The 15,884-nt window shown below is 35.4% G+C and overlaps 2 protein-coding genes across 2 annotated transcripts; both read left to right on the top strand.

Annotated features, from left to right (window-relative positions):
- Positions 1-1,760: 1,760 nt before the first annotated feature.
- Positions 1,761-4,205, top strand: LOC149399598 (S-adenosyl-methionine 4-1-methyl-2-pyrrolidinyl-3-oxobutanic acid methyltransferase-like). The gene is made up of 4 exons (XM_089612576.1): positions 1,761-1,905; positions 2,036-2,443; positions 2,961-3,215; positions 3,655-4,205. The coding sequence occupies exons 1-4, from the start codon at positions 1,831-1,833 to the stop codon at positions 4,009-4,011; spliced, it is 1,095 nt and encodes a 364-aa protein (XP_089468702.1). The 5' UTR covers positions 1,761-1,830; the 3' UTR covers positions 4,012-4,205.
- A 6,443-nt stretch (positions 4,206-10,648) lies between these two features.
- LOC149399597 (S-adenosyl-methionine 4-1-methyl-2-pyrrolidinyl-3-oxobutanic acid methyltransferase-like) lies at positions 10,649-15,117 on the top strand. Its single transcript, XM_089613019.1, has 6 exons — positions 10,649-10,768; positions 10,866-11,012; position 11,187; positions 12,945-13,207; positions 13,574-13,828; positions 14,594-15,117. Exons 1-6 carry the CDS (start codon positions 10,688-10,690, stop codon positions 14,951-14,953), a joined length of 1,107 nt encoding a protein of 368 aa, XP_089469145.1. The 5' UTR covers positions 10,649-10,687; the 3' UTR covers positions 14,954-15,117.
- Positions 15,118-15,884: the final 767 nt, after the last annotated feature.

The raw sequence follows: 15,884 nt of genomic DNA, 5'->3' as shown, positions 1-15,884 counted from the left end.
TAATAAATCTTAGGTAAATAAGCAGTTCCATATAACAAACATATGTTATTTAACTAAGATTTATGTCTGAAAATGACTATTTACGTAAGATTTATCAAACGTTGACTATTTAGCAATATCAAACATTTAGTTAAGTTGTTTTTTTTTTTTAATTTTCTGTTAATCTATTTTTTCTAGAAAATCTTTATGAGTTTAGAAAATGCAAAATGTGGGGGGTTTTTGAATGTTTTGTTTTAAAATTAATTAAAATGCAAAATCGAACAAAAGTAATAATAAAACAAAGACGTGAAAAATGATATGAGAACGAAGAGGTGCAACTTCATGGGTATCTCGATTCGGTCGGTTCTAAAGTTTCTATTGACGATTATTATTTGGGTAAACCTAGTCTAATTCGCTCTTGAATACTCATTGATCTCTCTCGAGTAGAAACGGGCCTAATTGTTCGATGAATTTACACATCTCGGCTTAAATACTATTAAAACAAACTATTGCATTTGCCCCGAGAATTCAAACTACATAAACCCCCTAATCTTCTCTAGAACTAGGTGGACGAATGAGAGAATGGGTTGAGCACACTCGATTACCACATCTCGGTATCTAAACGGGTCCAAAGATTCACTACCTAGTTAATTAAACCAAACAATGATATTAATCACAATAAATCTCTTGTTTACCAAAAAAAAAAAAAAAACCCCACACAGTTGAGCACAAACAAAACCACTTTGTGTTGTGTTGTACTTGTACCTACAATCATATATATATATATATATATATATATATATATATATATACATTTGAATATAAGAAACTAAATAAATAAATTACACAATTGAGTCTTCAATGTTGAATGTTGCCGAATCTACGTCGTCAGCAATTACACCCTCTTTTTACTCCAATGAAGAGTCCAGGCACTATGAGCTACAAGACACGCATGTGGTTGGTGAATAGTCTCGTCATCTAACAAACATACATTTGTTTGTGGCTCTTAAATGTTGGCCTCTCAGTTGTGAATAACAATAATACTATTGGCCGGTTATACCCTTTTTCGTCATCCTATTGTATCAATTTAAAAAAATAGCGAAAATAATACCATAAATACTTAATATTTTCGAAAACATTCGCTTTAATAAATATTTTTTTCGTGACAAAAATATATAATTTTAAGTTTTAGTTACACCGTTAAATAAAGTCAATTAAATTTGACGGAAATTCACGTGTCATTATTACATTAAACAAAATTTAGTATTTTTTTCTTAAAAGTAATTAAACATTAATTGATTATATCATTCCTATAACAAAAAAATTAATTAAAATTAATTTAATATCATAATCAAACAATAATATTATTATATTAAATGTTTTTAATATTAAAAAATTAATTAAGCATTTTTCTATAATAAAGAATATTATTCATGCTTGATTAATTTCAATAAATAAATATGAAATCATTTTAATAATATTATTACTGCATAATTATAATATGAAAGTTATTTATAATTAATTTTTTATTATTAAAATGATACTATTAATTTGATGTAAAAAGTGATAAATCGTGTTTAATCTAAGGATGTAACATGAATTTTTGTCAAATTTAATATACTTGATTTGACGGTGTAACTGAAACTTAACATTAGATATTTTTGCCGCGAAAAAAAAAAATAAGTATGTCATTTCCTCTAAAAAAAATAAAACAATGTAAAATAAATCTCATTAATGTTCGGCTATAAATAGGGGGACTCTCTCATTCAACAAATGCCAAGCAAAAATATACCACTCACTCACGGAATATAGAATACACCATTTCTTCTCAAATCAGAAAGAAAAGAGAAAATGGAAGTTGTCCAAGTGCTTCATATGAACGGTGGGATTGGAGAAACTAGCTACGCAAACAATTCACTACTTCAGGTATACATATACACAAGCGATAAATTTATGCGTATATAAGTACGTACGGTCATGTATATAGAGTGGAACGTTTGACTAATATTATATATATATATATATGTGTGTGTGTGTGTGTGTGTGTTTGGCGCAGAAAAAAGTGCTGTCGTTGACCAAGCCCATCACTGAGGAAGCGATAGTCAACCATTACTATAACAGGCTAACTAGTAAAGCCCTAGTCATGGCTGACTTGGGATGTTCCTCTGGACCAAACACTCTCTTGGTCGTCTCCGAGCTGGTCAAAGCGGTGTACAGTCTCTGCCGGAATATCGGTCGCGTGTCACCGGAGATTCAGGTGTACTTGAACGATCTTCCTGGGAACGACTTCAACGCGATTTTCAAGGCCCTTCCGAGAGTGCAAGGGGAACTGAGAGCTCAGGTGGGTCCCGGGCTTGGACACTGCTTCTTCACCGGAGTTCCGGGGTCGTTCTATGGCCGGCTTTTCCCTTCTCAGACTCTGGACTTTGTCCACTCCTCTTACAGTCTTCAATGGCTGTCCCAGGTATCTGTCATCATAATATATAATGTGTGAGTTCCGCGATTTATAATGTTTTTTTTTTTAAATTTTAGTGTGGTCCAGAAGGGTGTAAAAAATTAAGCGCTGTTTCGACTAGCTTGTTGAATATGTTTTTTGTTTAAATGCTTATAAGACATCTACTCCTAGTAATTTTAGTTGAACATATTGTTATTCAATATTATTACTTAACTTTTTAACCTATTTTTCTAGTTAAATTTTTAGTTTTCAAGACCCCATCATTAGGGGTCATAGTAGGATAAAAACGTGAACAAAAGTCGTGTGGAAGAAGAAGTTCAAGTCAATATGTAATTTTGCATGCTAAAAATGAAATCATACATATTACGTTTGTTTACGCTAAACACTATAATTAGGTTCGTTAATAAAAGACTTTTTAAATTATGTCTGCTAATTTATCTGAAGTCAACTACAAAATAATAAATTAACTAATGTGCAAGATTAATGCATAAAAGTGATTAAGTGAGTAATAATGAATTGATTATAGGTTCCTGAAGGAGTGGAAAATAACAAAGGGAATATATATATGGCTAGTACAAGCCCGCCAAATGTGATAAAGGCTTACCAAGAGCAATTTCAGAAGGACTTTTCATTCTTCCTCCGGTGCCGCTCGGAGGAGGTTGTCTCCGGCGGTCAAATGGTTTTGACTTTTTTAGGGCGGAGGAGCGAAGATCCGTCAAGCAAAGAGGGTTGCTATATTTGGGAGCTCATGGCTATGGCTCTCAATGACATGGTCAACGAGGTACAACAAATTCATTAGCATGCCATAATTTAATTTCAGCCTATAAATATTTTATTTTTACTGATTTATTTTAATTATTATTATATCAAAATTTCAGCAAATAAATAAATAAATTAGAGTTTAAGTTTATTTATCGGGTAGTTATACATTACCCCTTATTTTTAATATATAAAAAATACATCTTCACAAAATTGATGGATTATAATAGGTAGAATAAAATTTCCAAATATAAAAACTCTTAGTTCAAATTGTAATTATTTCACTGACAACCCTTAAAAAAAAATTATTTTGTGTATAAATACCATTTCTGATGTTTAGTCTAAGTATAATTTTTTTTTTTATATGTCCCCCTGAAATATTATTTTCCCATACATGTCCTACTCGAATTTAAATATTGGCTCCTCCAATGCTTAAACTTTTCATTTTATATTAATTCCAGGGACTTATAGAGGAGGGAAAAATGGACTCTTTCAATATTCCGCAGTACACACCCTGTCCTTCAGAGGTGAAATCCGAGGTAATGAAAGAGGGGTCGTTTGAGTTGAACCGACTCGAGGTTTCTCAAGTCAATTGGCACGACTACGAAACCGAGTTCAGCGAGCTCGAAGCCCTAAATGAGGGCGGATACAGTGTGGCCAGGTGCATGAGAGCCGTGGCCGAGCCTTTGCTTGTTAGCCATTTCGGCGTTGGGATTATCGATGAGGTTTTTTGCCGCTACCGAGAGATTTTATCCGACCGAATGTCTAAAGAGAGGACTGAGTTCATCAATGTCACAATTTCCGTAACCAAAATATAATCTCTATGTGTAATCAGGTTTGAAGGCATTATTGGTTTTTAAGTACGCAATATTTAGTCTCTTGTATTTCTTTCAATATGCGCGTGTGTGTAACTTGTAAGGGATCGGTGCATTAATAAAAAAGTATGTGTGGGAGTAATGGTAAATTATTTGGTTTGTGCTTAAAATTATTGAAAACGATGTTTATTATAGTATTGTATGTGTCTCGTCGATGTATTGGCTCTTTTTTCCTTTTCTTAACTTTTTTTTTTCTTCTTCTTTTCTATACCCTCCCCTCTTTTTCTACTGAAAAGGATAGCTCAAGTATGGGTCTTGGCTGTGTTTGGTTATGCTCTTGAAAAGAGTTTTTGACTTTTCAAGAAGTGAAAATAGGAAACAAAACTGGAAAATGTGTTTGGTAAGGTGTTTTCGGAAAAAAAATTTTAAAAAATTTTGAAGTTGTTTTGTAAAAAAGTAAAGAAAACTGAAAACAAATAAAATGTGTTTTTGGAAAAAAAATTTCTTCTCTTCTCTCCTCCTTCTCCTCATCTTCTCTTTTCATTTTTTCAAAAACAAAAATGAAAACTGTACCAAACACTTTTTTCAGTTTTTTCAATTTCTCAAAAACAAAAATGAAAACTGTACCAAACAGCTTTTTGAAAACAACGGCAAAATAATTTTTTAGTACAACTACAAAAATTAAAAAATAGAAAATAAAAACTTTTTGAGTTAACAAACAAACAACTATTGCCCACATAAAATTTGTCTCGAAATCACAAGTAGCTCAACTTGGCGAAAATTTAGTTAAATAGTTGAGGTTTTCCAAACTTCAATTAACTAGTCATCATATTTTCCAAATTTACTTCGAGTTAACTGTTATCAATCACCTTTAACAACATACTCAGGAGGTTGTGATTAAACTCAAAATTTTCTTTAGCTTATTTAATTGCGTTGGTTTTGGTGTTTATTTTTATCTTTTTTTGGAAATATATGGAAGTTTTAGTATTACCATTTAATAAATTAAATTTTTTCAAATTTTTATCAATGCCTGAAGTAATTCGTACTGCTCTAAGAACAAATTTAAAAAAGGTGATGTAGTTAAATAGTCAATTTAAAGTTATGAATTTGTAAAATAGATTTTTTGAAAGTGATAAATTGCTTATAATAATCGTCAAAAAATTTAATCTTTGCTGTAAAAAAAAATTTGAAAACGTAAATTTGACTACTTTATTGAAAAGTTGAAACTTTGACTATTTTGCTAATCAATAAGTTTTAAATGCCTATTTTGTACAATTTTTCCATTTAAAAATTACAAATTTTTATTCCCTGCAATTTTAAAATTTCTTAAGCTTGAAAGTTTTTCACTGTATAATTAAGACTAAATTACTTTGGTATATTATGTGAACTATTTGAAGAATATGTTGTTAAATAGTCAGTTCACTCACTCTTTTCTTACAAATATGATTGTCAATACTATATAGAAACAATTCCTAATTGTTGATACATCTGTAATAAAATGTAAAACTGGTTAATGATTTAGCAATCTTTATTATTATATACCAAGCTTCCTTGAATAAATTGATGTAAATTATTTCATTGATATCTTCATCGACAGTCCATATTTTTGTGAATAATATTATTTTTATTTTAATTTCTTTTACAATTTATTTTTATACATATACACAGTTTTATTCCAACTATAATCATTGAGCAGTGAGCGGAGATGAGAAAGTATGACCTCTCTGACTTCTTGGAATTAATTCTACATATTATTTCTTACTGAATTGAGTGAATTTCCCATAAAATACCACTGTAATTCGAACCATCTTTTGTAAAAGATTCGAACTTGTAAGGATATTTACAGCAATGCCCCTTGAACTCCTGCACGTGTAACACTATGCCCCCCTCAATTTGAAAACCGTACACAGCCAACCTTAAAATCTTGCATCATAACAAACATAGTCCTTCCGTCACATATTTTTGACGGACGTTGGGTGTGTGGTCATGTTTTTAGCACGTGACAAAGGAAAGTATCAAAATGCCCCAATCGTTAAAGAGAAGTTAAAAAAAAGCCTTAGTTCATCTTCTTCTTCTGTGTTAAAAAAAAAACCTTAGATAAGGGTACTCGTGAAACACTAGGGCCGCCCGATCGTCTTTCGAAAGCAGTTCGACCCCTTTGTTCTCCAAGTCCGAGAGGGACAACACTTTTGCGAGAGGTGTTGTATCGGCTCGAGATTTCGGTTTGGAAGATCTGGGCCGCTGCGGAGAGTCTCTCAGTTGCCTTGAGGATTCTCTCGACCCGGGTCTGGGAATTTGACCCGGGTTTCGATCGGCTTGATTACTGGGCTGCTGAGTACTGTTCGATTCGATTGACAGGCCCGAGAGAAGGAGAGCTATCCTGTGGGAGAGACGCTCGTCGAGGTCCACGTCATTAGGAAGCGAAGCAAACACGCGAGTGAACAGTTTGGTCATCACATACTTCTCCAGTCCCTGTGAATTACAGTTCATCAATCTCCATTTTACAGTTGACTTTTCTCAATCCAAATTCAGGGACTGACCTCGCCGGCGCCGTTGAGCTCGTCGTCGGAGCAGCCGGACCAGAGCGGGTGGGCTCTGAAATCGGACTCCACACGGGAGAGGAAGTCCTGTACGGTGGCGCTGTCCCGATCCGGATCCGGCGGGTTGTTCGAGAACGAGACGATGAAGCTGCGACGTACGGGAGAGGGATGACAAATTCATTATTACTTATATTTATCCAATTACATTTTTATCCTTGTCACGTGCTAAAAACGTGACCACACACCAACGTCCGTCAAAAATATTTGACAGAAGGTCTAAGTTTGCTACGATGCAGGATTTTAAGGTTGGCTGTGTAAGATTCGAACTTGTAATTATTCCAACAGCTTTTTCAGAATCTGAATTATTATCACTTTCCTCGAGTCTCGTGGTATGTTATTCTTAGTACAAAATAATATGCAAATGCCATAGGCTAATTGTTGTTGTAATACGTCTAGATTTAGATATAAAAAAAATTAACTGAAACGTCATAAAGTTCTAAATCTAGACGTATTTGATCTTTATGATTTTGTTAAGTCAATTCTTTCGATTTATAGCTAATTAGTCATTTTGAAACGCTATAATGTTCTAATTAACTAATCATGATAGATTAACTTTTTACCTAATATTTTTATTTATATTTGGAGAGAGAGAGAGAGAGAGAGAGAGAGAGAGAAAAAATCTCAACCAGTTGTTATGATCAGTTATGGCTTTCAGAGAATAAGCGTAAGAGAAAGAGGAAATGAGAGAAAAAAAAAATAGAGAGGGTAAAAGAGTATCTACACACTAATCTTACAAGTAAATTTGGCCAAATTATGTTTTTTACGAGAAATGGGAAAAAAAATTATCAAATGTTAGTAGTTGAAGCAATTTCTCAAAAGTAATTCGTTTTTTTAAAAAATTGCATAAATTATTTAAATTGGCTAGTTATTTAAAGTTAAGTAAATTATGGATATTTCTTAATGTGAAATTTGTTGTAACTAGCCAAGTTTGTCATTCTTATTGGGGGGAATAACCAAAGTTTTATTTTATTAAGCAAATAGCCCATATTTTCGGCTCAGACCATAACGCCCTTGGTAAATTCACGAATATGTTAATTTAATTAACCTACTGGAGTGAGTTAGGTTAATTAATTAACTTATTGGTTGAATATTAGTTTTGGTTCTGATTTTTTTGTGAGTAAAGTTAATTTACGAAATGATTGAATTCGGAATTAGGTTAATTAATTGAATGCTTTGAATATCAATTGACTTAAGTTATGATTTTTGTAAATTTTTTGTGAATTTCAAATCATTCACGAATTAGTTAATTAATTAACCTAACTCACTCCAGTAGGTTAATTAAATTAACCGATTCGCGAATTTACAAAGTGCCTCTCCTCAATCCCCTCCATCGCCGCCGATTTCCTCTCCGCCGCCGATTCCTCTCCCCCCCGCCGATTTTCGAGTCAATCTGAGCCTAAATATACTCACAAAAAATTCAGAACCTAATCTAATATTTTCAACCAATAAGTTAATTTAATTAGCATAACTCACTCCAGTAGGTTAATTCAATTACCTTATCGCGAATTTGGGGGTTCTAGGGTTCGTTCCTGGCAATCTCAATGCAGACCAAGTAAACCATGGCCTGAAAATCCCTAACGACGACGAAAAGCTGAAACGGCTCAGCTCAGAAGACGTCGACGCCTCCGTCGCTGACTTCGACGTCGACTCCGACGCCGACGCAAGAGTTCGTGAACCTCATGGAGCTCCTCAGCGTGGCCGGACCGTTCAAGACGTTCCTCGGCCACCTGATCTCGACGAAGGTCATCGAAACGGTACATAATCAGGCCAACGACACGGAGGAGGGAGTGACGATCTTCATCCCGAAGGGCTCGGCGTTCTCGTCGCAGAAGAATATGCTGGAGAGAGAGAGAGAGAGAGAGAGAGAGAGAGAGAGAGAGAGAGTTGTGTGAAAGGGTAATTTAGGTAGTTTAGATTAGTTGGGCTATTCTCTTAATTAAATGAAACTTTGGCTATTCTCTTAATATTAGTATGTTGATTTGGCTAGTTAGCAAAATAGCCCATTTCTTAATTCTCATAGTTTTTAGTGGGTTAATTTTTGCAAATTCTCTGTATTTTATTGGCCAAATAAATTCATAAAGTTCCTCGATTTGAAGTATGCATAAAAAAATATGTGAGGACTTTTCGAGGACTTTTCAAAAAAGAAATCTGAAAGGATTGTAGTGGAATTCTTAACTAGAACGACTACAATCACGCACTAAAATGCGTTAAATGCGACGTGGCTCCGATGTTTCGTGGGTATCTTCAGACCCCGGACTCAATTAAAAGTTTTCCGGGCTTTTTATTTGCAATTCCACTCACAATATTATATTAATTTAATTGTTAAAAGAAAACGCAACGAAAAAAAAGTTCGTAGTATGTCTTTTCTTGATTTTAAGATCGCCTTTATTCCCCGTTTTTGTAATATTGTTGCTCACAATTTGACTCGTTTTGCTCTTCATGTGAACTCGGATGTGCAATGGTTGAGGATTATCCCACCTTGTGCTATGCGAGAGGTTTTAAGCGATCAAAGGGCCGTGTTGTGACTACGGTTTTCCTCCGCCACTAAGTGAGAGCTTTAGTAATATTCCTACCGTGGTACCGTCCACGCTTATTAAAAAAAAAAAACAAGATCATAAATAAAATTAAATGATCGGGATTGATAGTGAAAATTCACCAACTATATAAAAATGATTGGTCGTTTGAATTTTAACTTTTTAAGAAAGAATAAATAATTATTCCTGTAAAATCTTTATTATAATTATTACTTAGCAAAATAACCTAGTCAAAATTAGCAGCAAGGGTCTGAACTATGAAAGCTCAAGGAATCAAAAGACGAGAAATGACGAGTCCTTAAGTTAAGGACACAACTCGTCGAGCAGAACTTATAGTATACAAAAATTACCAGGATCATAAGGCAAGTAAATGAAAAACATGGCTACAAGCTAAATAAATAATCGCTTGAAATCCGGTTCAAGCTTGAGAATCGATTGAGAACACTTACTCGGCGGTTATTACTCAAAATAAACAATAATCGTGAGTTTGATCCACTGATCCACATAAAATATAAACTATGTATGAAAATTTTGTGCAAGAAAAAAAACAAAACTCTCAAAACACTATCGAACTCATCAATTCTTCCTTATCACAAAATGCTCTCAACACAAAGACAATCTAGTATGGAATTTTCATCATACTTGGTATATTTGTCGGCGATTTTAGATTCATCGTTCGTGTGGTGTATGCTTGTTATCAACAATTCAAGTGTGAGATTTAAATTAATATAAGCATTTATAAGGAATGTGTTTACTTTTTTTGGCTTGGAGATAATTTTTTGGTTTTAAATAGATACTGTGAAAGTATCATGAGGTTCCATCTCAAAACCAATTGGTAATGAGAGGAGTAACTCATGACCTTTATAAGCTCTTGTTAGTTCCCATTCACTTTCGATGTGGGATTCCTAACACGCCCCCTCAAGATGGCGGCTCTTTGCGTTCGCTCATCTTGGGCCGAATCCCAACGATTGGATCGGATACCCGTTTGGGCTTAATGGGCTCTGATACCATGTGAAAGTATCATGAGGTTCCATCTCAAAACCAATTGGTAATGAGAGGAGTAACTCATGACCTTTACAAGCTCTTGTTAGTTTCCATTCACTTTCGATGTGGGATTCCTAACAGATACAAACCCTTGATCGCATTCATTCGAAGGTCCTAAGTAGGCTTCGATATCAATTAATTTGTTTGGCTCAAAGAAATATTAGTCAATATTTGTTGTTTGTGTTTAATTTCTATGAAATAAATTTTATAACCTTTGATATTACCATGTTCTAGGATATTATATGACAACCTCATGAATAAAAAAATAGATGGTTTAGAGATTAAATTAATAGAAGGAATAAAATTGTAACATCTCATTAAGAGCTCAGGGGAATTTATGTGATTAATTTACCCATAAAATGATATAAAAATCTCACTAAAGGCACTCAAAAGTATGGTTATAAACAAGAGGTCTCTCGCATTCAACAAATGCCAAGCAAATATATATACCATACACACAGATTATCGAATACACCATTTCTTCTCAAATCAGAGAGAAAAATGAAAATGGAAGTTGACCAAGTGCTTCACATGAACGGTGGGATTGGAGAAACTAGCTACGCAAACAATTCACTACTTCAGGTATACATATACACAAGTGATAAAGATATATATTCATATATTTTGATGTACATACGGTCATGCAATGTAACGTTTCACTAATATACATTTGGTATAGAAAAAAGTGCTGTCGTTGACCAAGCCCATCACTGAGGAAGCAATAGTCAACCATTACTATAACAGGCTAACTAGTAATAAAGCCCTAGTCATTGCTGACTTGGGATGTTCCTCTGGACCAAACACTCTCTTGCTCGTCTCCGAGATAGTTATTAAAACTAAGGTTTAGTTCATATGTCGTTTAGCCTTTGTACACAATAGTCTCGGCTATATTTGGTTGTATGTCGTTTTATTTCTTTTACTCAGCTATATAAGCCTTGTTATCCTGTACTTTTCAATCAAGTGGAATAAATCAATTGGTCTCTGATTCTTTGAAGAACAGAGTTCCGTTTTCCCCAAATTCTATTTCACTTCTCAAACCTAGAAATCCAATATGGTATCAGAGCAGTCTTCCGCGCCATCTGAGTTTACCGATTCCGATTGCATCTTCTTCTCGGTTTCAAGCTCTTCTCTCCGATCGCTTCAATGACGGAGGAGCTTCATCGTCGGAGCTGCGTCGGACGGTTCAGATTTTCGGTTCGTCCCCAAATCCGAGATTTGTTTCGTTTTCATCGTCTCTTCAATGACGATTGAAGAAACCTCGACGGGATCGGCGACGCCTATTCTCAATCCGATTCTAGGTTTGTTTTTCTCTCCGATCGCTGTTTTCGGTTCCTTTCCCATCTTTCTGTGGCGGAATCCGGAGATTTGTCGACGGAGAGCTCTTTCTCTCGATCTGGTGAAGACACGAGGCGATGCTCCATTTTCTCGATCCGATGTGGGAACAAGACGGAGCTCCAATATCGATGTCCAGTCTTCAAGAAGGTTTCTTCGGCGATTCCCGCCGTGTCAAGACGATCAGATTCTTCTCCGGCGCGTCCCGTTGGGTCAACACCATCAAGAATGTTTCTCCGGCAATTCACGCCGTGTCAATGTGGTCAAGGTTCTTCTGCGACAAGTTTCGCCGAGTCAAGACCCTTCTCCGGCGAGTCCCGCCGTGCCTTGGCCTTCATGGTCCTTTTTCGGCGTTTCCCGCCGTATCAACGCCATTGAGACAATTCCGTATCTCATGTCGCAATCAAGACGACGACGCTGTGACAAGTGTTAGTCTATCAAGATCCTTTTCCGGGCGAATTCCCGTCACCGGCGATCTCGAGAGCAAGGTTGTTGGCTGTCTTCGATAAGACCGTGGCACAGAGTCCAGAAATTCTTCAGATTCCTCATCCCGACGTTGTTTCGGCGCTGAAAGATGGAGTCTTGGCGCATTTCTCGTCGATTTCATGGCTCCTCGTCATATCAAGATTCTTCTCCGGCCAGTTCCCGCCGTGTCAATGCATTCAAGATTCACTTCCAGCGAGTCCAGCCGTATCAGCCGTGTCAAACCTTCAAGATCATTCTCTGGGAAGTCCCCCCTTGTCAAGACTTTCAAGTCTCTATCTCCAGCGAGTCTCGCCATATCAACAAGATCAGTTTCTTCTCCGGAAAGACCAGCCGTGTCAAAGCCATCCAGATTCACTCTGTCTACCTCGCCTACAAAGCTGCTGCAACCCCTCGCCACCGATGTCCAGACTTTTCCGGTGGTTCAACCGCGGTCTGGAGTTGTGGATCCCAGGAGGGAATCAGCGCCGACGTGGTGCAGAGAGTGTGGGAATTCGCGGTGTTCAGTGACCAAATTACCGGAGGAAGTCTGCTCAGAGTTGCTTCGCATTCGCGAACAAATTTTTAAGGTCAGAGATCATCAAGTCTCTCGTGATTTGTTCTTCGCTCGCCGAGTCCAAGTGGGTGATGGACTGATCTGTTCTTCACCAGCGAGTTGATTGTTTCCAAGTTTAGTCCAAGATAAACTTTCAAGAAAGTTTATCTTGAGGGGGTGTATTAAAACTAAGGTTTAGTTCATATGTCGTTTAGCCTTTGTACACAATAGTCTCGGCTATATTTGGTTGTATGTCGTTTTATTTCTTTTACTCAGCTATATAAGCCTTGTTATCCTGTACTTTTCAATCAAGTGGAATAAATCAATTGGTCTCTGATTCTTTGAAGAACAGAGTTCCGTTTTCCCCAAATTCTATTTCACTTCTCAAACCTAGAAATCCAATAATAGTCAAAGCGGTGTACAGTCTCTGCCGGAATATCGGTCGCGTGTCACCGGAGATTCAGGTGTACTTGAACGATCTTCCTGGGAACGACTTCAATGCGATTTTCAAGGCCCTTCCGAGAGTGCAAGGGGAACTGAGAGCTCAGGTGGGTCCCGGGCTTGGACACTGCTTCTTCACCGGAGTTCCGGGGTCGTTCTATGGCCGGCTTTTCCCTTCTCAGACTCTGGACTTTGTCCACTCTTCGTACAGTCTTCAATGGCTGTCCCAGGTATACATCACAATAATTAATTAGTTGAACAGTTATTCCTGCTTCAATATTATTAACTAACTTTTTAGCCTATTTTTCTACTTAAATTTTTAAATTTCAAGTCTGAAAAATATGATGGGATTGTAGTAGAATAAATAAGTGATCAAAAGTGATGTGGAATAAGAAGTTAAAGTCAACGCCAAGTGTAATTTTACATGCTGAACATGGAATCATATTACGTACGTTTCAACAATACGTTAAACATCTTAATTATGTTCCTTAATAGTTTATACAAGATTTTAATAATATTTCTGCTAATTAATTAAAACATTCAAGGTTAATGTATGAAACTGATTAAGTAAGTAATAATGAATTAATCATATATAGGTTCCTGAAGGAGTGGAAAATAACAAAGGGAATATATACATGGCTAGTACAAGCCCTCCAAATGTGATAAAGGCTTACAAAGAGCAATTTCAGAAGGACTTTTCGTTCTTCCTCCGGTGCCGCTCGGAGGAGGTTGTCTCCGGCGGTCAAATGGTTTTGACTTTTTTAGGGCGGAGGAGCGAAGATCCGTCCAGCAAAGAGGGTTGCTATATTTGGGAGCTCATGGCCATGGCTCTCAATGGCATGGTCAACGAGGTACAACAAAGTCATTATCATGCCACAATTTAAGTAAAAAATAATAATTCGTCATCAGTAAATTTTTAGGGCAGTTAGTCTAACCCTTATTTTTATTATTCATTGGAATTTTGCGTTGAACAGTTTTAGCCCTTTCAAAAACATAAATTAATATTTTCAATGGAAAATTGAGCATTAAATAAATAACTTATCATGCCACTAACTTGTTTTATGAAAATAAATAAAATTACTTAAACTGTTTTTTTTTAAATAGTTTATTTTTTGTATTTTATTGTAAAAATAATTAATGATATTGTTAGATTACATGTTACAAATTACTTTACCAGGTATTGAAACATGTCAATGAAAATACAGGAGGGGCTAAAATATCTGAAATTTTGTTCCAATAAAGGTGACACAAAAGATTAAAGATTAGACGGAAACTAGATGACAACATATATAATAATTACATAACGTTGACAAAATAATCAATACTTCTAATTATCAGCATAAAAAAGTTTATGCATTATCATAAAAATGAGATATTTAAATAGGTAGCGTATAAAAGCATTTAGTTCGAATTGTAATTAATTTTATGGACAACCCCTAAAAGTTTAAAAAAAAAAAAAAAAAAAAAAGGTTTGTATTTTGTACATAAATTTATACTACGCTTTAGTCTAAGTATATAACATTTTCTTATATGTCCCCCTTAATATTTCTTCTATCTTACATGCCCTACTCGAGTTTAAATTCTTGCTTAAAGCTTTTATTATTTTCTGTTTCTAGGGACTAATAGACGAGGAAAAAATGGACACATTCAATATTCCGCAATATACACCTTGTCCTTCAGAGGTGAAAGCCGAGGTAATGAAGGATGGGTCGTTTAAGTTGAACCGACTAGAGGTCTCTCAAATCAATTGGCACGCCTACGAAGCCGAGTTATTCAGCGAGCTTAAAGCCCTAAATGAGGGCGGATACAGTGTGGCCAGGTGCATGAGAGCTGTGGCTGAGCCTCTGCTCACTAGCCATTTCGGCGTAGGGATTATCGATGAGGTTTTTCGCCGCTACCGAGATATCATATCCGATAGAATGTCTAAAGAGAGGACTGAGTTCATCAATGTCACAATTTCCGTAACCAAAATATAATCTCTATGTCACTATGTGTAATCAGGTTTGAAGGCAATATTGGTTTTAAGTACGTAAAATGTAGTCCTTTTTTTTTTTTTTGGTTGTTGCTAGAAGTCAATTGTAATTCTTTCAATATGCGCTTGTGTGTAACTTGTAAGGAATATCGATGCATTAAAAAGGTTTCTGGGAGTTATGGTAGGTTTGGTTTGTACCTAAATTATTGGAATGCTGTTTATTATAATATTCTATCTTTGTGTCTCGTCAATGCACTAGCTTCTTTTTTTTTTCTTCCCCTTTTCTTTACTTTTTCTTTTTCTATATCATTTCCCTTTTCTACTGAAAAGGGTAACTCAATTATGAGTCTTGAAACTTTTGTGGATTGTTTTCTTGGTTCCTGTATTGCCACATAAAGTAGCTCAACTTGGCGAAAATATAGTTAAATATATATATATATATATATATATATATATATATATATATAGAGAGAGAGAGAGAGAGAGAGAGAGAGAGAGAGTGCCACGCAAACAATTGTGACACTGATCCGAGAGTAAATAGGATCTTCAAGTTAGAGACTCTACAACATCTAGTGTAACGCGCCCGAACCTTAGAATATCAAGGACGCTACAAACTAATGTGAAAATATAATTGATAAATTTTTTTTTTGAATCAGAATATAATTGATAAATAACGGATGAAGACTTATATTGATAAGTTCGATAAAAATTCATAAATAACTTAGCAGAAGCCGCTAAATATTTTAATAAAAATGAGAGATTATTTATAATCATGGACAACGTTCATCTTAAGCATGCCAAAAGTCATATTTTTTCTATATCAATACCATATAAGTTGGAGTATAAACCTTTAAAGATACACAATACGAATAATTAAACGTTTATCAGCTCCGCGTACGGAATCAAAATCTACGAGAAACTTAAATCCCAACATT

The sequence above is a fragment of the Urtica dioica genome, chromosome 4 (genome assembly GCF_054948205.1).
Source record: "Urtica dioica subsp. dioica isolate 48M chromosome 4, U.dioica_male_clone48M_v1_H2, whole genome shotgun sequence".
NCBI classification, from domain to species: domain Eukaryota; kingdom Viridiplantae; phylum Streptophyta; class Magnoliopsida; order Rosales; family Urticaceae; genus Urtica; species Urtica dioica.
Note: the sequence above shows the minus strand (reverse complement) of the source record. Positions and strands in the feature narration are given on the sequence as shown.